This window comes from Heptranchias perlo, chromosome 9, assembly GCF_035084215.1.
Source record: "Heptranchias perlo isolate sHepPer1 chromosome 9, sHepPer1.hap1, whole genome shotgun sequence".
Taxonomy (NCBI): domain Eukaryota; kingdom Metazoa; phylum Chordata; class Chondrichthyes; order Hexanchiformes; family Hexanchidae; genus Heptranchias; species Heptranchias perlo.
The window spans coordinates 52,187,588-52,210,040 of record NC_090333.1 but is presented as its reverse complement, the minus strand read 5'-3'; the positions used below and the strand labels follow the sequence as shown (position 1 = coordinate 52,210,040).

Below are 22,453 nucleotides of genomic sequence, written 5' to 3'. Positions count from 1 at the left end.
AACTATGTCATGGTACAGTGGGCAGAAAGAGATGTTGCCTACCGCTCCTCATGCTGTAGCAGGGCCAAAACTTCACACTCAGCAAACATCAATAACATTATGTCCAGGATTTATTTGTGTCCTGTACATCTGCAGTCACAAAACTGTAATCTTGTAAGAACACTATTGACTTACAGGCATCAGGAAATCGGCAGACCAGTAAAGATTTTAAAGTGTATTGCTTCAGGTCCGTGTAGATACTTGACTCAAAAGCCAAATAGAATACTTAAATTAAGGGTTTAATACATTTTGCAGTTTTCATAACAGTGCTGAAGTATTGCTGGAGATTTTAGTGATTATACTTTGTTTTATAATTGTAACTATTTAATTTTTTTGCTGATTGGGAACTACACTGAGCAAATAAATTGTTCCAAATGAGCATCTGGCTGTATTTTTCTGAATATGGATGTTGGATGGACTGAAATTAATAATGACATGAATGAGTGGAGTAAATATCTGCATACAATTGGCAAATGGGGAGGTTTTGTAAGCTGCTAGAAATCTGCTTTCATAGATGCTTGACCCAACCTAGACACTGGAATCTAATATTTGGAACTAATGATACCTGGGCACTGACATCTTATTGGAATGGCATCATAACAAATTTTAGTGGAACAGTGAGTTTAAAACATTGATTGGCCTTCCACTTCTGGGACCAAGGTTCAGATCGAGAACAAATTCTGGGATGAAACTCTCCCTACTGGCTGGATATGAAAATAATTTGGATAGTCTTAAACTAGTTCTTCTTGGGAATGTGTGCACATTATGAAACAGCTCTAAATTTGAGTGATTTGTAGTCTCACTTATAGGCCACAGGATGATTGGTATGAGAAGCAAATGTTACACTGATACATAAATATTGCCTTTGACAGTGGGAGTTGAAGTACATTATAGAGTAAAGTTTTGCCTCAAACTTCAAGCAATGCTGTGCTTGATGTTGGTATCTGCTGTTTGAAGTTGGAATTGATACTTGCTTTTGTACTAATGTCATTTTGAGAACAAAATTCAACTTTTATTTTTGCTTATTAATGTTTCAGCAAAAGGGGTGTAGCTTTTACAATTTCCCATTATATGGAGAATTACTGAACACACACCTTGCTTTTGATTTAAAGAATTCCCAATAATGAACCATTAACCCATTCTGTTCAAAAACAATTAAACTCAGCGCACTAATTTTTTTCAGTGTTTAAACTGTAATACTCAATTATACATTGACATTTAATTTGTTATGCAAATATCAACTTGTAAGTGAAAGGTATGAAACTTAATTTCTAGTCAATTTGATAACTGCAGTACTAAACCAAACATCAAATACTTGGAACTGATAAACCCCCTGGGCAAATTTAAGTGAATACTCTGGGATTCCTGCTTTGGTTCATTGATAAAAGGACTGGTGAGTTTTAACTCCCATCTCTTGTTTTTATCTCTTCCACTCACACCCCTGCCTCCCAAAATACTAACACTGTTAAATCAAGATATTTAAACATCAGTGAAAGTGCATTTCACAATAACAATTTAAAATTCTGCATAATCAGTTCTAAAAGTTAGATAGGTAAATGTACTGATTTCAACCTGTGGGAATCGAACAGAAGGTGTTCTCATTTGTGGAAGTGCAGAGCTTGTATTTATGCAACAGCATGCCATGCACTGCTCATGTGATGAGAAATATTGTGCTCGTTGAGGTTGTAGTTTTTTTTAAAAAATTCTGGCTAATTCACAAGGCAAAAAGACAAGCTATAAGTGACCCAGATCAGTAACACAAAACACACAGCAAGCATAAGTAATGCAATTCTCATGGATTGAGTGGCATCAGCAGGATACTGTGTTTCTAGGATAATCTGGTCCTTTAAATTCTCCAAAAAAGGTTTAATTGATCCTCCTTTGAGATTCTAATCTTTAGTGCAATATCCAGTGCTGAGTGTTAATGGCTTGTAAACCAGAATTTCTCAAGTCAAAGGGCCTTTAAAGTGACCTAACACTTTGATGCTGTTATAGTGTGGCATTGGATGTGATTAGTAGTCATCTCAAAAGCAGCAGTAATTTACATGCATTTAGAGTGGCACTACTTTCCCAGCAATCTCCTGTATTAGACTAATTTCAGGATATTCAGTCACCAGATTATTTATCACCTAGATTTATTTAGAAAGTGGATTCCCAGTGATTAAACTGCCATTATAGAAGATAACTTGTAAAATTTACTGGGTTCAAATGTATAACTTTTTTATACAATTAATAAAGGCCCATTTTTAAAAAAAACATTCAAATGGTTACAATTAACATTCTAACAAATCAGTAGTTTTGTACTTCATTACAACAGTGAGCACATCCAGCAACAAAATCTTAACTTATTTTCATTTTTAAAAACTTGTTTTCAGTATATTCTCACTCCAGCTAGAAGCAATCCTTTGTTGCAGGAGAGGGATGGTCAAGCCTTTATCTCCTTGCTGGTTGGCCCACCAAGGAAGCACGCATAAGATGAGAAGCAGAAGTGATGGTACATGTAGTTCACCTCCCCTCCGTTTGTGACCCTTAGCAGGACTGTTATTGCATGTGTCAATGGGTTATCATTCACAGATCTGGGATTCGGTACTGTCCGTTAAGAAAAAGTAATGAAATGAGACTTGGTTTTACTAGAACGATCAGATCTGTTTCTCTTGGGAAAGTGTCATGGTTGCATGTTTGAAAGTACTATGCAGGTGTGGAACTGCAGATGCAGTATTGGAGCTCTCCAGTGTGGCCCTTCTGCTTGTCAAAATGTTAATGAAACACTGTTGAACAGATGTGAAAACACTCACCTGGGTAATCCTGAGTGTAAATGACACTTGTGACAGTTGATCAAAGTCTGGTCTCAGTTGAAAATCTAGCACTGCATTGTCATAGTTGTTTGATCACCTCTGTGGCTGTCTTTTTAACAAAGCTAGATCAACCTGAGCACCTCAATCTGGAAAAGGTCAATCTACTCACATTTCATCAGTTGTTGGGGACATTCAAGGTGAAACTGCAGCTCAGCCCTACCTACCTGACCAGCTCAAGGTAGGTACAGCTATAAAAACAAGGAAGGAAGTTGTTGCTCCATTTTTCCTCTTCCAAAATTACTGTTACAGAAAGCTACTTCAAAATGAAAAATATTTTAAAATCTGTATCTTTAGAACTAGTTGAAAACTTAACTAATATGGTTGAGCAGCAAGTACATTATTCCTATTTGGTTATTTTGGTGCAAATCAACCCTGGAACATTAGCAAATCATTTATTGTGCTAACTTGATGCAATTCTTGTCTATTTCAAAGATGGTAAAAAGTTAACTGATTACTACTGGCCAGTTCCATTACACAGTAGTGGCATTCCTCCTCTGCAGTGAGACATGTTGCAATTTCTTCAGATTGTTCCATACCTATTGCCTGCCAGTGTTCAAAGCAATGATTGTAGTCTGTAGGGCTTGCAAACGGACAATTATCCGTTCTGGTGCTGGACCCTGTTGTAACAAGGTCTGCAATGTTTTAAAAGCATTCTCTGCTGTTTGCAAGGCTGACTCGTACTGCTCGTCCTCACACTGCTCCTGTCGGGCACGCTTGGCAGATGGCTAAAAAAATGAAAACAAGTAGGAGTACTTATGCTAGCAAGAGATTCTTCATCACGGTCAACTAGTGTTGGAGCTTGAGACAGTTCTCCACAGTTCTTTAAGGCAGGGACTATGTACTCCTGCTACATCATGGCTTGCAGGTTCTGGATGCCATTGGCTAATTCAAGGAATATCTCATCTGCCTTTTAATGGATTTCCTCTATTAAGGGTCCCACTACCCTCTTCCAGGTATGATGTGAAGATGCCGGGGTGGACAAATGTAAGGAGTCTTACAACAACAGATTATAATCCAACAGCTTTATTTGAAATCACAAGCTTTCGGAGCTTTCCTCCTTCGTCAGGTCACCTAACTAAGGAGGAAAGCTCAAAGCTTGTGATTTCAAATAAAGCTGTTGGACTATAATCTGTTGTAGTAAGACTCCTTACACTCTTCCAGGTACTCACTTTTGGAAGGTGGCCACTCACGTGGATAATTACAGGAAGTACCATCTTTACAGCAGTAGGTTTCAACACTTGAGCTGACACCAGATTTTTAAATATATAATAAACATTGAAATAGTTTGTGCTAATCTTGGTCAGGGCAGCAATTGGGACACAACAACTGGCCTTGTTGCAGCTGGGTTAAGGAGCAGAAATGGGTCAAGGTGCCTGCTCCTGATTGCCATCCTGCAACTCCTTCTGGAAATGTGCACGTGTGGATGGTGAGTGAGGACAGAATTGGGCTCGGCAGTGCTGCTGTCCATTGCCAAAGCTCATATATAAATAATGGTTACTTGGGTGAAGTACCAGAGCATGATCACTACCCACAGTGAAGAAGTGGTGAGCCCCAGCCTGGAGTCAACACCTTAAAAGGAGTGGCAAAACTGGGGAGAGAAAAATGGTAGAAATACCCAGCACATCGATCTGTATATTTGTATAGTTAGGCCACAGCTAGAGTACTGCGTACAGTTCTGGTCGTCACATTACAGGAAAGGTGTGATTGCACTAGAGAGGGTACAGAGGAGATTTGAGGATATTGCCAGGACTGGAGAATTTTTGCTATGAAGGTAGATTGGATAGGATGGGGTTGTTTTCTTTGGAACAGAGGAGGCTAAGGGGTGATTTAATTGAGGGGCCTAGATAGAGTGGACAGGAAGGACTTATTTCCCTTGGCAGAAGAGTCAGTGACCAGCAGGCATAGATTTAATGTAATTGGTAGAAGGATTAGAGGGGAGATGAGGAAAAATGTTTTCACCCAGAGGGTGGTGGGGTCTGCCTGAAAGGGTGGTATAGGCAGAAACCCTTATCACATTTAAAAAGTACTTAGATATGCACTTGAAGTACCCTAACCTACAAGGCTACGGACAAAGTGCTGGAAATTGGAAATGGGCTGGATAGCTCTTTTGACCAGCACGGACATGATTGGCCCAATGGCCTCCTTCTGTGCCATAAATTTTCTATGTATGTATCAGAAGCACAAAGGTTCAGTAGAACAAGCCAGTTTTGTTGAAGGGTTGCACCTGAAATGTTAACCCAGGAGGATGGGAAGAATCAGTAGGCAAATCAACCCTGACCACTTTCATACATGTCACGAGCACAGTTAGTAGAGATGTCTGCACTTTTGGGACCAATGTCTTGTTTCAATATTTCTCAAGTTGGCCGCAAAACTGCAGTACAACATTGCTAGTGCTGGCTCCAAGCTTAATTTGAGAAACTAGCAAGATTATCTGTTGGAGATGAACTCCTACTGGATTGTTGCTTTTCTAGCTGCAGATTCCAAGCTTCCGTGCAAGGTAGTAATTATTAGTTTTGTTCCGAAACCACATTATGAACAATATATTTAAGGTTATCAATTAGGGTCTGAAACTATACCTGCACTACAACAGGGTCATTCGCTGCACATAGGCTTAGTCTAGTGAAATGTGCATCTAGAACAGTATTTTGTCGTTTTAACCTCTCCACGTGTAACTCTTGGCACTCAACTGCACTGACCACCTGCGAAAAAAAAACAAAAAAGATTTATTACTGCAAGGTGGCCCTTACCAAAAGATACAAACACAGCCGCTTCACTTAGGAGCAAGTATTTAGTGGTTTCTACAGATAAAGCTGAACACAGAAAATACCAATCAGCCTGAAATTTTTAGGTGTGGGGGGGCACAAGTTTAAAAGATTAAACTGAAATTCCAGAAATACAAAGCAAGCTAATCAGGAAATATATATCTCCACAACACATGTTGGATTATTTCCAGTGTGAACTCAGTCAGCAGGCTATAAAATAAGGTTCAGTAACTGACTAACAGGCAGATTAGGAAATCTGACCAAAACGAACAGCTTGCATGCAGCATAGCCAGTTGTGTGCGCATAAATTCTAGAAAACAGGGTGTTTAGAATTACACTGCTATTTTTACTATAAACTAAAAGGAATACATTTTAAGACAATATTTACGAGGGTTGTTAATGAAACAGGTAGTGGGCTGTTTATATGGATAATTGAACAAACATAAAACCTAGAACTGGCTTAAATATTACCCTTTTTATCCTTCAAGAACTTCAGCTAATTATTTTTCTTATGGTGGTTCCAAGTGGAGGGAAGTGGTCAGCAGTCTTACTATGAAGTAACTTTAAAAGTTAAGAAGTGAGACCCACTTTCACTGCCACCAGCTCTAGATCATCCAAATTTAGTGTACCTTGTTCAAGAAGCTTACAACTTTACTCTTTGTCTCCTCTGACTCCAGGCTCTGAGGGACTACTTCCTCATGGCAGGTTTCCTGAAACAAGGAAGTTTGTTACTCACTGTCCAAGTCTAAAGGGTTAAAGACAGACAACAAAATAGTACAAAAGAAACTGTGCGTCCTGTTTTATAACATAACCAAGGTAGTATATATTTAAATAATTTGGAATAGGGGACAGCTTACAAGAATCACTTCTTGATTGTCTCCTTCATTTGACCAGACTTGAGCATTTCTATTTCTAACACCTTGGTGGACTTCAAGTCTGCTCTCTTGCTAAACAATAAGGTGACCGGTTTGGCAAAAATCTTACATAATCTCTCATTTAATAAATGACTGGAGAAGTAATGGAATTTGAAGACACTTTATTCACATACATGAGTGGTAGATGGTGGGAGTCCAGGTTCAGATTATTTCTAAATTCTAATTAGCCAGGCTGTACCCAGTCAGCATTAAATAAATTGGTGACTAGCAAAATCTCATGAAACTATTGAGCCTTTTTATGATTTGAAAAATGATCTCAATTAACTACAGAACAGATCCAACAACAGTTTACTTTCCCACCCTCTCAGTTGAAAAATAGCCAATCTCGAGAGGTGGGGGGAAAATAGATGATTTTGAAAATATCAGGTTATATATCTACAAACATATGATACGATTCCCAAGCATACCAGTTGACAGTCCTAGAAATATATTACTGTATATCCCAAAAAACTTAGCAAATTACCTATAATACCACAATCAAACTACATGGTTAACCTGAACACTACATATAACACACAAGTCTCAATTGTCACCTCAGCAAACAGTGTAAATCCCTGCAGTGCATGCTGAAGAATTAGCCAGGACTTGTCAGCCAGAAGGGAGGCAAAGAGGCATGGTAGCTTTGGAAGGACTGTGCCCTGCAAAGGAATTGAAACATCAATTCTCAAATCTTATTCACTCTATAATTGAACATTACAATTAAAAGAATATTTCCTGGGGGAAACTGAATGGCTCATTGGATTAGACACTGGCCTTTCACCTCACATCCAACCCAGACTCCTACATTACAATAGTGACGATACTTCAAAAGTTCTTCATAGGCGCTATATAAATTTAAGTCTTTCTTTCTTTTCAGACAGATTGGATAGAAATCTCATAAGAGTCTTATGTGCTGTGAGTTTATGTAGATTCAACCTAGTTTCTAGTGCATGCCAGTCCATAACTCAACAGTTTACAGTTTTGTACTTAATTGGTAATCTCTCTGGTGTGAGAAGTGAAAGACACGCTGCTACAGTACTGGTAGTGTTCACCTAAAGCTGGTCCAGGTTGCATTTGCCTGATGTTGGCACTGGATGCAAAAAGTAAAAAATTGTTCCATTCCCCAGTAATGACATCCCTCACCTTGATGAAAACAAAATAACATTAAAAGAGTGAGAAGTAAAACAAATTTAAATTGCCTGCTTTATTCAGATAGACTGCAATTTTCTTTTAAAAGTACAATAGGACTTAAAGTACCTGAACATCTGGTGGTATGACTATCTTTCCTAGGGAACCCAAGAAGTCCAGCGCAGCAAGACGAACATAATCAGGGGGATTCAGAGGAAGAAGGGAACTGAGAAACAATACCACCTATTGCAAACAGGATAATTAATCATCACAATAAGGAAATCCAACAGGATAGAGCCTTAATTGAAAACAATATAAAGTGAAATTCCATTGGTTTCCACTAACCAGACCAGAAAACTAGTGGATCCTAGCAGCTTCTGACAGCTAGCAGCTTCTGACAGCTACCTCCATAGCTCATTAACCACTAAATCATGCCCTATTTTTGCACCATTCTTCACATTAAAAGACAACTCTTGGAATGCCGTGGGTCTTCAGTAACCAGCATTTTTCCTTTAGCTAGTTAATTAGCCAACTAAAACACTATTGAGCACTTGGCAATCTCACATAGGCACAGAAATCCAAGTTATATTTTTAATGAGCAGACTTAAATCTGGACCACTACACCTTTGCACAGACACTTCAATTTCCAATCTTTTGAACTAGTTACTTGCACAAATAGGTTGTACAATTGCTGGGAGATAATTGCACAAATCTGAGATCTGTACAACTTTGAGTCAATCGCTTAAACATCACCCCCTATTTCCCCCCCTGTACCGCCCGACAAAATGTCCACTCTCTTATAAATATGACCCTCCTCATTTATGATCTTGTCCTAGAGGAATGTACCAACACTAGGGTATAACAGACTTCTTTCCCCTTATGAAAAGGACATTTTGAGCAGGACATCTGGAGACTCATAATACAATCAAGGAGAGTCAACATGGTTTTATGAAGGGGAAATCATGTCTGACAAATTTATTAGAGTTCTTTGAGGAAGTAACAGGCAGGGTGATTTCCAAAAGGCATTCGATAAGGTGCCTCATAAAAGATTACTACACAAGATAAGAGCTCGTGGTGTTGGGGGTAATATACTGGCATGGATAGAGAATTGGCTAACTAACAGAAAACAAAGAGTCGGGATAAAAGGGTCATTTTCAAAATGGCAATCTGTAACTAGTGGGGTGCTGCATGCTGGGACCTCAACTATTTACAATATATATCAATGACTTGGATGAAGGAACAAAGTGTCTTGTGCCCAAATTTGCTGCTGATACAAAGATAGGTGGAAAAGCAAGTTGTGTGAGGACACAAAGTGTCTGCAAAGGGATATTGACGAGTTAAGCGAATGGGCAAAAATTTGGCAGATGGAATATAATGTGGGAAAATGTGAAGTCATCCACTTTGGGAGGAAAAATAAAAAAGCAAAATATTATTTGAATGGAGAAATACTACAAAATAATGCAGTACAGAGAGATCTGGGTGTCCTCGTACATGAAACACAAAGTTAACATATATGTGCAGCAGGTAATCCGGAAGGCAAACGGAATATTGGTCTTTATTTCTAGGGGGATGGAGTATATAAGCAGGGAAGTCATGCTACAACTGTACAGGGTGCTGGTTAGACCACACCTGGAGTACAGTGTATAGTTCTGGTGCCCTTATTTAAGGAAGGACATACTTGTATTGGAGGCATTTCAGAGAAGGTTCACTAGGTTGATTCTGGTTATGGAAGGGTTGTCTTATGAGGAAAGATTGAACAGGTTGGGTCTATACTCATTGGAGTTTAGAAAAATTAGAGGAGATCTCATATAGGCGGGTATATGGAGTTAGACCACAGATCAGCCATGATCTTATCAAATGGCGGAGCAGGCACAAGGGGCTGAATGGCCTACTCCTGTTCCTATGTTCTTATGTTCCCTATCTTATTGAAACATACAAGATTCTGAGAGGACTCGATAGGTAGATGCTGAGAGGATGTTACCCCTCATAGGGGAATCTAAAACTAGGGAGCATAGTCTCAGAATAAGGGGTCACCCGTTTAAGATGGAAATGAGGAGGAATTTCTTCTCCCAGAGGGTTGTGAATCTTTGGAGTTCTTTACCCCAAAAAGCTGTGGAGGCTGAGTCATTGAATACATTCAAGGCTGAGTTAGACAAATTTTTGATCAGCAAGGGAGTCAAAGGATATGGGGAAAGGGCGGGAAAGTGGAGTTGAGGTAAAAATCAGATCAGCCATAATCTTATTAAATAGCGGAGCAGGCTCGAGGGGCCGAATGGCCTACGCCTGCTCCTATCTCTTATGACTTTTAAAACCACCCTGCCTGGCTGCATGTTTTGCCACATCCACCATAGTGGCAGTGTACCACTCATCTCCAAATCCCAAGTCAGTCTCTTCCCCCAGCACTTTCTGTGAACACCTCACCATCATCTATCCCAATCATCTCTCCAATTTCTTCCTTATCTACCCTCCCACCTGGTACCTTCCACACCAAATCCTCCTCCACACCAAAAGGACAGAGTTAAATCAGGAGTAAATGTTTTAAATTGGGGGGGGGGGGGGGGGAGGCAAATTTTAGGGAACTAAGAGGTGATTTGGCAGAAGTGGACTGGACACAACTACTTGAGGAGAAATCAGTGGCAAGCCAGTGGGAGGCACTAAAAAGTGAAATTCTGCAGGTACAATGCAGACACATCCCCTCAAAGAAAAAGGGTGGGGCAGCCAAATCTAGAGCCCCCTGATTGTCTAGAAGTATATGGGGCAAGATAAAGCAGAAAAAGAAAGCTTATGACTGTCACAGAAAACCTAGAGAAGTATAGAAAGTACAGGGATGACGTAAAAAAGGAAATAAGGAGAGCAAAGAGAGGGCATGAAAAAATATTAGCTAGTAAGATTAAAGAAAACCCAAAGATGTTTTATCAGTACATTAAAAACAAGAGGAAAGCTAAGGAAAAGGTGGGACCTATCAGGGATGATAAGGGTAACTTGTGTGTAGAAGCAGAGGATGTGGGTAGGGTTTTAAATGAATATTTTGTCTCCGTATTCATAAAGGAAAGGGATGATCTGGACGTAGTAATTAGAGGTGTGAAATATTGGATACGGTAAACATAGCAGATGCTCTGAGGATCATTTTCCAATCCTCACTAGATACAGGGGAGGTACCGGAGGACTGAAAGACTGCAAACGTAGTACCATTGTTTAAAAAGGGTATGAGGGAAAGGCCGAACAATTATACGCCGGTCAGTCTTACCTCGGTGGTGGGCAAACTATTAGAATCAATACTGAGAGATAGGATAAACTGTCACTTGGAAAGGCATGGTTTAATCAGGGATAGTCAGCATGGATTTGTTCAGGGAAGGTCATGCCTTACAAATCTGATTAAATTCTTTGAGGAAGTGACAAGGAGGATTGATGAGGGTAGTGCAGTAGATGTTGTCTACATGGATTTTAGTAAGGCATTTGACCAGGTCCCACATGGCAGACTGGTCAGAAAGGTAAAAGCCTATGGGCTACAGGGAAATGGGGCGAATTGGATCCAAAATTGTCTCAGTAACAGGAAACAAAGGGTGAAAGTCGATGGATGTCTTTGCAAATGGAAATCTGTTTCCAGTGGTGTGCCACAGAGCTCAGTATTGGGTCCCTTGCTGTTTGTGGTATATATTAATGATTTGGATTTGAATGTAGGGGGCATAATTGGCAAATTTGCAGACGACACAAAAATTGGCCGTGCAGTTGATAGCTGTAGACTCCAAGAAGATATCAATGGGTTGGTGGAGTGGGCGGAAAAGTGGCAAATGGAGTTCAACCTGGAGAAGTGTGAGGTAATGCACTTAGGGAGGGCAAACAGTAAAAGGGAATACGCAATAAACAGGAATATATTGAGAGGGGTAGAGGAAGTGAGAGACCTTGGAGTGCATGTGCACAGGTCCCTGAAGGTGGCAGTACAGGTAGATAAGGTTGTGAAGAAGGCATACGGAATGCTCTCCGTTATTAGTTGAGGTATAGAATACAAAAGCAGGGATGTAATGATGGAACTGTATAAAACGCTGATAAGGCCACAGCTGAAGTATTATGTGCAGTTCTGGTCACCACTTTACTGGAATTGCTCTGGAGAGAATGCAGAGAAGATTCACAAGAATGTTGCCAGGGCTTGAAAATTGCAGATACAAGGAGAGATAGGTTGGCTGGGGTTGTTTTCCTTGGAGCAGAGGAGGCTGAGGGGTGACTTCATTGAGGTGTACAAAATTATGAGGGGCCCAGATAGAGTAGACAGGAAGTACCTGTTTCCCCTAGCGGAGAGTTCAAGAACTAGAGGACATAGATTTAAGCTGATTGGCGGAAGGATTAGAGGGGACATGAGGAAAAACTTTTTTACCCAGAAGGTGGTGGGTGTATGGAATTCGCTGCCCGAATTGGTGGTAGAGGCAGGGACCCTCAACTCTTTTAAAAAGTACCTGGACCTGCACCTAAAGTGCTGTAAGCTGCAGGGCTACAGACCGGGTTCTGGAACGTGGGATTAGAATGGGCACCTGGTTGTTCTTCGAGCCGGCGCGGACACGATGGGCCGAATGGCCCCCTTCTGTGCTGTATCTTTTCTATGGTTCTATGTTGTTCTAGGAAATTGTCTCGAATATTCCATGAACTCTTCCTCCGAACTACTTTTACCAATTTGATTTGCCCAGTTTATATGAAGATTAAAGTCGCCCATGATTATTGCATTACCTTTGTTACAAGCTCCTCTTATTTCTTGATTAATACTCTGTCCAACAGTATAACTACTGCTAGGAGGCCTATAAACTACACCCACCAGTGTTTTCTGCTCCTTGTTATTTCCTATCTCCACCCATGCCCTCTCATATACTGTCCTTCCACCCAGGATGACACCAGAGCCTCTGCTGATCTCAACAACTGCCTCACCTCCTTTGATGCCTTTGTCCCCACTAGATCCTGAACAGACTCCCATCCCCACTGTTTCCTTCGGCACAATAGCCACCTCCACCGACCGTTCTGCTGGCTGCAAGTTCAAAAGCACTTGATGAACAAATGACCTCAGTATCCATTGCTAAATATGGCTTCATCGCCTCAAGGTCTACCATCATTCCATTTCCCCAGCCAGGTCTTCTCACTACTCTTAAGATCATCTTGATGAGCAGAACAACTCCAAACTCCTCTTCTCCATGGGAAACCATCTCCTCCATCCTTACCTCAGATAGCAAACGTGAGGAACTCATGAATATTTTCATGTTCAAAATAAAGAGCATCCACTCCCAGCCCTGCTCTCCACCTACTCTCCCATCAGACACAGTAGTCTTTAATGTAAAAAGCACCACCAGGCACTTCATCCAGGCATAAGAAAAAAATGGATGCCAAGCCAAAGAAGGAGATTAGGAAGAGTGACCAAAAGCTTGATCAAAGTGGTGGGTCTTAAGGAGGCAGAGATGGAGAGGCAAAGAGGTTTAGGAAGGGAATTCCAGAACGTGGGGCCTTGACGGCTGAAAGCATGGTTGCCAAAAGGAGGGCGAAGATGGGGGATGCTCAAGAGGCCGGAGTCAAAGGAATGGAAGCTCAGGGGAGGGGCTATAGCGCTGGAGAAGGTGAGGAAGATAGAAAAGATCCCAAAATTACCAACATCAATCTTTCCCTATCCTCGGACACACAACCTGTCAATTGCCACCCCCCACCCAACGTAAAAAAAATGACAACTCTCCCCAACCAATTCCAATTATCAATTCATCTCCCACCTTTCCTTTCTTTCTAAAGTCCTGAAACACGTCATTGCCTCACAACTACCCTTCCTATTCCACCACTCCCTGTCCAAAGCTTTCCAACCGGGCTTCTACGGCACTGATCAAAGTGACATGATATGTGACTGCAGCCGCGACTTGCTGTCCTCCCTCGTTTTCCCTCAATCTTTCCGATGACCTCAATACTGTTCACTACTTCATCCTTCTCAAACAACTCACCTCCATAGTCCACCTCTGTGACACTGCCCTCTCTTAGTTCCAGTCCCATCTGTTGCACATTGACATTAATTCATCTGCGATGGTTTCCCCTCTGGTACTTACATGGTAACCTCTAATGTATCCCAGGGTTCCATCCTTGGTGCCTTCCTCTTCATCGTTGACACAATAGACCTCAGCAATATTATCTGGAACCATGGTGTCAGTTTCACACATATAGAATCATGGAATCATAGAAATTTACGGCACAGAAGGAGGCCATTGTGTTTGTGCTGGCCAAAAAAAGAGCTATGCAGCCTAATCCCACTTTCCAGCTCTTGGTCCATAGCCTTGTAGGTTACGGCACTTCCAGTGCACATCCAAGTACCCTTTAAATGCGATGAGGGTTTCTGCCTCTACCGCCCTTTCAGGCAGTGAGTTTCAGACCCCCACTGCCCTCTGGGTGAAAACATTTCTTGTCAGCTTCCCTCTAACACTTTTACCAATCACTTTAAATCTATGCCCCCTGGTTACTGACCTTTCTGCTAAGGGAAATAGATCCTATCCACTCTATCTAGCCCCCTCATAATTCTATACACCTCAATTAAATCTCCCTCAGCCTCCTCCGTTCCAAAGAAAACAACCCCAACCTATTAATCTTTCCTCATAGTTAAAATTCTTCAATCCTGGCAACATCCTCATAAATCTCCTCTGTACCCTCTCTAGTGCAATCACATCTTTCCTGTAATGTGGTGACCAGAACTACGCAGTACTTTAGCTGTGGCCTAACTATAGTTTTATACAGTTCTGGCATAATCTCCCTGCTCTTATATTCTATGCCTTGGCTAATAAAGGAAAGTATCTGTATGTCTTCTTAACCACCTTATCTACCTATCCTGCCACCTTCAGGGATCTGTGGACATGCACTCCAAGGTCCCTCTGTTCCTCTACACTTCTCTGTAATTTACCATTTATTGTGTATTCTCTTGCCATGTTTGCCCCCCCCCCCATCCACCACCAAATGCTTTACTTCACACTTCTCTGGATTGAATTCCATTTGCCAGTTTTCTGCCCACCTGACCAGTCTATTGATAGCTTCCTGCAGTCTACAGCTTCCTTTCTCCTATCAACCACATGGCCAATTTTTGTGTCATCCGCAAACTTCTTAATCATACCCCCTACATTTAAGTTCAAATCATTAATATACCACAAAAAGCAAGGGACCTAGTACTGAGCCCTGCGGAACCCCATTGGAAACAGCCTTCCAGTCACAAAAACACTCGTCGACCATTACCCTTTGCTTCCTGCCACAGAGCCAATTTTGGATCCAACTTGCCTCTTTCCCTTGGATCCCATGGGCTTTTACTTTTCTGACCAGTCTGCCATGTTGAACCTGGTAAAAAGCCTTGCTAAAATAAATGTAGACTACATCAAACGTGCTACCCTCATCGACCCTTCTTGTTGCTGCCTCAAAAAATTCAGTCAAATACGAGCCTCCCGTAATAAATCCATGCTGAGTGTCCTTGATTAATCCGTGCCTTTCTAAATGACGATTAATACTGTCCCTCAGAATTTTTTCCAATAATTTGCCCGCCGCCGAGGTTAGGCTGACTAGCCTGTAATTACTTGTCTATCCCTTTCTCCCTTGTTAAACAATGGTAAAATGTTAGCAGTCCTCCAGCACCACACCTGTAGCCAGAGGGGCTTGGAAAATGATGGTCATACGCTGATGCACATATGATGATAACATTCCACTCTACCTTAACCATCTCCTCCAGTGAACCCACCAGTCGCCATCGTCTCCAACTTCTTATCCAACATCAAAACCTGGATGAGCCAAAACTCTCTCCAGCTTAATGTTGGAAAACACTTATGCACCTCCAGCATCAACTCCTGAGCTTCCACCTCAATCCCTGAACTTGACTTCCTCCACCACATCCGATCCATTACCATAGCCAATTCCCTTTGACCTCTGCAAAATCATTTGTATCCACACTAACTCGCCCCTTCTGCCACTGAAACCCTAATTAATACTTTTATTACCCCGTGGCTAGACTTCTCGAATGCTCTCATTGCTGGTCTTCCTGCTTCCACTCTCCATAAGCCACGTCACGAGAATGCTGCGGCCCATGTTATCACCCACACTAAGAGTCCACATCCCCATCACCCAAGAAGTCACTAGGTTCAATTGCTTTCCCGTGTCCAATGAATCAAATTAAGGTATTATCCTCATCTTCAAATCCCTGCACAACCTCACTCACTCCTCTTTCCATGAATTCCTTCGGCTTTCTATCGCAGCATACACCCTCCCTTCCTCCAACATCATGCAGTCAGTATTACAAGCTAAATCTATATAGCAACCTTTCCATATTTTGATTCTAAAAAAAAACAAATAAGTCCACCCAACATCATTACCTGAGATATCAATGTGGCGCCTACTACTCGAATCAGTAATGCAACAAGAGAAAGGAGCAGAGCGATTGTCTGCTGAACGCAGCACTGGCTCAGCACCTGTATAAAAGAAAGGATAACTGTATTCACAAGGAAGCAAAATACAAGAGTACTGATTATCAGTGTGTTCAACAGGAAACAAATGTTATACAGCATATATTTTACAATTGCTACTTGTTAATTCCTATTCCATAATCCTATATAGCATTCCCTTTTATCACGAGTGCTGACGCATAGATATATACTTGGGAGATACCACAAGTACTAAAACAGCAGTGTGTTTGGGAGAGGCCATTAGTACATGATCAGAAGTATATCAGGGAGAGACCAAGAGTACTAGAGCAAAGGTTCACCTGGGAGAGACTATGTGCACTGGAGCAGGAATGTACTTTGGAGAAATATGTAGGAGAAAAGTTAATGATGAGATTTATGTGTATCAGAAGGAATGTAGTGTGTTCAAGGTTGGCCTATTGTAATTTTAAGTAATTATGGTTTCAATTTTGCCACTACTGGTGATATTTCGTATGGTTTAACAGTACAGCAGCCCGCTTGATTGGCACCCCATCCACCATCCTTAACATTCACTCCCTTCACCACCGACACACTGTGGCTGCAGTGTGTACCATCCACAGGATGCACTGCAGCAACTCGCCAAGGCTTCTTCAACAGCACCTCCCAAACCCGCGACCTCTACCACCTAGAAGGACAAGAGCAGCAGGCACATGGGAACAACACCACCTGCACGTTCCCCTCCAAGTCACACACCATCCTGACTTGGAAATATATCGCCGTTCCTTCATCGTCGCCGGGTCAAAATCCTGGAACTCCCTTCCTAACAGCACTGTGGGAGAACCGTCACCACACGGACTGCAGCGGTTCAAGAAGGCGGCTCACCACCACCTTCTCGAGGGCAATTAGGGATGGGCAATAAATGCCGGCCTCGCCAGCGACGCCCAAAATCCCATGAATGAATAAAAAAAAACATGTACAGCCAGTATGATTATAGTTTTAAGTCAGTCTCATTGACTGTCCTGGTCACATTATAAGATGTGTAACACAGTATTACACACATGTTCATAGGAAAGACTCTCAGGTACATTTTGTTTGTCCTACTCACCTGTTCCACAGAGAGGACTGTCCACATCTGGCAGAGAGTTTCTGTGATTGATAATTGCAGTTCTGAATCCAAGGCTTCTCCTTGGGCATGACACACAGCCACCACAGCAGCAAGGGCAATATTCTGATAGAGACAAAACAGCTTATGACACATGAATTCCACTATAATCAATCAAAATTGACCTTTTTAATTAAGCAGTTAAAACATCTGGTTGTTATCTTTGTTTAAATTAAAAGAAAAACAACCTCAAGAGTCACAGACTACTAAACGGAATGAATGAAACTGAAAACAAAAAGCACTGTGTTCAGTTCTGGGCACCGCATCTTAGAAGTATATATTGGCCTTGGAGGGAGTGGAGCGTAAATTTACTAAAATAATACCTGGACTCCAAGACTTAAATTACGAGATGAGATTATACAAACTAGGGTTGTATTCCCTGGAATTTAGAAGATTAAGGGGTGACTTGATCGAAGTTTTTAAGATATTAAGGGGAACTGATTGGGTAGATAGAGAGAAACTATTTCCGCTGGTTGGAGAGTCTAGGACTAGGGGACATAGCCTAAAAATTAGAGCCAGGACTTTCAGGAATGAAGTTAGGAAACACTTCTACACGCAAAGGGTGGTAGAAGTTTGGAACTCTCTTCCACAAACGGCAGTTGATGCTAGTTCAATTGTTAACTTTAAACCAGAGATTAATAGATTTTTGTTAACCAAAGGTATTAAAGGATATGGGGCTAAGGCAGGTATGGAGTTAGGTCACAGATCAGCCATGATCTCACTGAATGGCAGAACATGCTCGAGGGGCTAAATGGCCCACTCCTGTTCCTATATTCCCATTATGAGAAACAATCATTAGAAAAATAGGGAGATGGTGGCTTGTTACTTGTAGCACTACAGTATTGGACTCTTGACTGGATATTCAAATTTGGACTTCAGTCTCAACTGATACTTATACTTGAGCTTCCCCAGATAGCCTACTGCAGTCCCAGCTAGGTTGGGATGGTTGGTTGCGTGGGTGGCCCCTACTGGCGGATTAGCAAAAGGAACAATATTGATGGCTTCGAGGGATGTTTGGAAACTGCACTGAGTGCTCTCTCAAAAGAGGAGGGCAAAGTTGATGAGAGGAAAATCCATTTTGTTTGCATTTGTACATTTGATCTAATTAGCATGATCATGCTGTCTAGGTTTTTGAGCTGACAGTTTTAACAAAAGCAGCAAAGACTATTTGCTAGCAATCAATAAATATAATACTCTGCAAACATGGGACTTTTTCTTAAGATATTGAAAACATGAGTGTTCACCCATTATGCAGGAAAATAACCAGTGTGTGATCTAAGAACTCTCAATCAATTACTGTTTAATATATTTTTAGGGATGTACTTTTGTCTTGGTAAGTATTGGGGGGAAACTCACGGTAAAAATGTCAATAGTCAAGGAGAGTATAGTAAAAACCATTAACAGTTACATATGTTTATAGTAACCAAACTACTTTAATTTTGCATTTATTTAAACAAGTACAATGACAATTAGTTTTGCGAGGGGTGTTGTTATTGTGTGGGGAGTTGAGTCCTGTTTCCTCTGGGGGTTGGGTCGTTGACTGGCTATTGCTTCTGGGGCTTGGAAAACAGGAATGCATGTGTGAGGTGGGGTGCAGCACTGTGCCAGTTAGAATTCCTTGGTGCTGGGGAGGGGGTGCATTCATTTTGCATGGTGGGGATGCTGTCAGGCTTTGGCTCCATAGCCCTAAATTAATCTTGAAGTGCTGGAGGGGGGCAGTGGATTAAGGTGCTGTTGAGATCAAGGCTAGTTAGTTGTGTAACAGCCCAAACCCCAGACTTCTTGGTGGAGATGAGATTAGTGGATTGCAAGATCCATGCTGCTGGGAGGGCACTGGCTGAATTGTACGGTCCGCACTGGGTACTGCGTTCTCCCATGATAGGTACAACCTATACATCATCTATGTCACAGAACAATGACATTTATTTATAATAAAAAATGAAATCTACTTGTTGTATCTTTATGATCTCTAATGAAATCGGGCATTACATCTTACCACTTGTTCCAGTTCTCCCAAGGCACGCTTGCTACTCTGCCATCTCATGCACTGGTCAATTGCTGTCCTGGCGATGTCAGAAATGACAGGTTTCTGAAGCTCTGGGGTCAGGGCTTTAATACTAACTTGTCGCCATAGCAATAAATTGCTAGCCTCCTTGGGAGAAAATTTCTTCACAAATACAACCTGCATAAACAGTAAAAGGAGTATGATGACTTAAATGAAAATGCATTAACACTATAACCAGCAAGTTTCTTTCAGGTAAGTCCTCACAGGTATTACTGAGTAATGCAACTGCTGACTAATCGTAGGACATTAAGCATGTCTCTGACCAGGAATTCACTTTTACCACTCAGTCTGGAAGGCAAATCCTTATTTTTACAATGCCAAAAGAGATCAGGAGAAATGTCATACAGTTTGGAACATATCAATTTGCCTGTCACATTCAGATAAAAATATTTCTCCTGAAAGTGTTTATGTTACGGTTCTATGGAATCCAACTGTTCTGCACTATGTCCATTATTCTTTTTTTTATTCGTTCATGGGATGTGGGCGTCGCTGGCGAGGCCAGCATTTATTGCCCATCCCTAATTGCCCTTGAGAAGGTGGTGGTGAGCCGCCTTCTTGAACCGCTGCAGTCCGTGTGGTGACGGTTCTCCCACAGTGCTGTTAGGAAGGGAGTTCCAGGATTTTGACCCAGCGACAATGAAGGAACGGCGATATATTTCCAAGTCGGGATGGCGTGTGACTTGGAGGGGAACGTGCAGGTGGTGTTGTTCCCATGTACCTGCTGCTCTTGTCCTTCTAGGTGGTAGAGGTCGCGGGTTTGGGAGGTGCTGTCGAAGAAGCCTTGGCGAGTTGCTGCAGTGCATTCTGTGGATGGTGCACACTGCAGCCACAGTGCGCCGGTGGTGAAGGGAGTGAATGTTTAGGGTGGTGGATGGGGTGCCAATCAAGCGGGCTGCTTTATCTTGGATGGTGTCGAGCTTCTTGAGTGTTGTTGGAGCTGCACTCATCCAGGCAAGTGGAGAGTATTCCATCTCACTCCTGACTTGTGCCTTGTAGATGGTGGAAAGGCTTTGGGGAGTCAGAGACGTGACCATGTTTGACCATGGAAGGCATACAACCAAGCAACAACCATGCACGTGCAGGATTGGAAAGGGTAGATACAGAAAAACTATTTTCTCTGTTGGGGGAATCCAGAACAAGAGGCATAATCTTCAAATTAGAGCTAGGCCATTTACGAGTGAAATCAGGAAGCACTTTTTCACAAAAGGATAGTGGAAATCTGGAGCTCTCTACCCCAAAAGGCTATGGGTGCAGAATCAATTGAAATTTTCAAGACTGAGACCAACAGATGTTTGTTTAGGTGAGGGTATCAAGGGACATGGAACAATGGCTTGTAAATAGTGTTATGGTACAGATTAGACATGATCTAATTGAATGGCAAAACAAGCCCGAGGGACTGAATGGCCCACTCCTCTTCCTGTGCAGGTTTTCGGGACCATTACTGTAATATGTTCTATAGAAAGAAAAAAAAACTTGCAATTGTATAGCACCTTTCATGTTCTCAGGACGTCCCAAAACACTTCACAGTCAATGAAGTGCTTTTGAAATGTAGTCACTCTTCTAATGTAGGGAAAAACGGCAGCCAATTTGTGTACAGCAAGGTCCCACAAACAGCAATGAGATAAATGAGCAAATGATCTGTTTTAGTAATTTTGGATGAGGAATATATTTTGGCAGGGAAACCAGGAGAACTCCCTGCTCTTCTTCAAATAGTGCCATGGGATCTTTTATGTCCATCCGAGGGGGCAGACGAGACCTCGTTTAATGCCTCAACCGAAAGACAGGACCCCTGACAGCACAGAATTCTCTCAGTACTGCACTGGAATGTCAGCCGAGATTATGTGCTTAAGTCCTGGAGTGGGGCTTGAATTCACAACAGAGACAAGGGTGCTACCACTGAGCTAAAGCTGACTTTAAGAATTTAGATGGAGGCATGGGCCTCAGTGTACTTTCTATTACCCATGGTTCAGGGGCTCCATATTGGTATCATTAACCAAAGCAGAGTATCCCTAGCCACCCAGCAGGTAGCCATCCATTAAGATTTGTGGCACTATCAGCTATCACTGCATGTATCTACCACACCTGCATTATTCAATTCTGATGGATCAAGACCACCACGACATGGATGGAATGAAATCACTTTAAATTCATTTGTAAATAGGGGCACTGAATACAAAAGCAAGGAAGTCATGCTAATTACAAATCACTGGTTAGGCCTCAGCTGGAGTATTGTGTCCAATTCTGGGCATGACACTTTAGGATGTCAAGGCCTTGGAGAGGATACAGACTAGGTATACCAGGAATGAGGGGCTTCAGTTATGTGGAGAGATTGGAGAAGCTGGGATTGGAGAGAAGGTTAAGGGGAGACCTAATTGAAGCATTAAAAATTATGAGGGGTTTTGATAGAGCAAGTAGGGAGAAACTGTTTCCTCTGGCAAGTGGGATGGTAACCAGAGATCACAGATTTAAAATAAATGGCAAAAGAACTGGAGGGGGGGGGAAATGAGGAGATTTTTTTTTCACACGGGGGGTGTTAAGATCTGGAACGTACTACCTGAAAGAGTGGTGGAAGCAGATTCCAAAGTAACTTTCAAAAGGCAATTGGACATGTACTTCAAGAGGACTAATATGCAGGGTTATGGGGAAAAAGCTGGGGTGTGGGACTAAACTGATAGCTCTTTCAAAGAGCCAGCACAGGCACAACAGGCTGAGTGGCCTCTTTCTGTGCTCTATGATTCCATATGTAACAAGGTTGTTGTTTGGTGCGCTGATGGCAACATGGGTGCCATCAATGACACCCTGCACTCTTGGAAACCCAGCTAGTTTGGAGCCTGCTTTAATTGTTCCCAGTCAAACAAAGCTGCAGTGATCTGCTTGATGAGTGGTATAAAGACAACTGACAAATTTGGCAAATGTCACCTGTAGTGACGTGAAATGAGATAGTATCACAAAAGTTCAATGCATTGGTGACTTTGACTACAACAGGCAGGGCTATCCCTGTGCTGGATTAGTCTGCTGGTCAATCTCCAGTACACAGCAGGTACTCCCAAGGCACAGTCAGCACTGCAACAAACAGAACTCCTCCAAAGCTTCATGGCTGAAGTGCAGCCTCCTGAGACAGTCCTGTGA

General features: G+C 41.9%; 1 protein-coding gene across 4 annotated transcripts in view; it reads right to left on the bottom strand.

Annotated features, from left to right (window-relative positions):
• Positions 1-92: 92 nt before the first annotated feature.
• firrm (fignl1 interacting regulator of recombination and mitosis) overlaps positions 93-22,453 on the bottom strand; it is a 58,427-nt gene continuing 36,066 nt past the window's right edge. For all 4 annotated transcript variants that reach the window (XM_067990422.1, XM_067990423.1, XM_067990424.1 and 1 more), the window contains 8 exons: positions 19,256-19,441; positions 17,203-17,325; positions 16,050-16,145; positions 7,828-7,941; positions 7,125-7,229; positions 6,286-6,366; positions 5,471-5,593; positions 93-3,619 (listed from right to left, as the gene is read on the bottom strand). In XM_067990422.1, the coding sequence (XP_067846523.1) occupies positions 3,431-3,619; positions 5,471-5,593; positions 6,286-6,366; positions 7,125-7,229; positions 7,828-7,941; positions 16,050-16,145; positions 17,203-17,325; positions 19,256-19,441 (1,017 nt within the window). In that variant the 3' untranslated portion in view covers positions 93-3,430. The remainder of the gene's footprint in view (positions 3,620-5,470; positions 5,594-6,285; positions 6,367-7,124; positions 7,230-7,827; positions 7,942-16,049; positions 16,146-17,202; positions 17,326-19,255; positions 19,442-22,453) is intronic.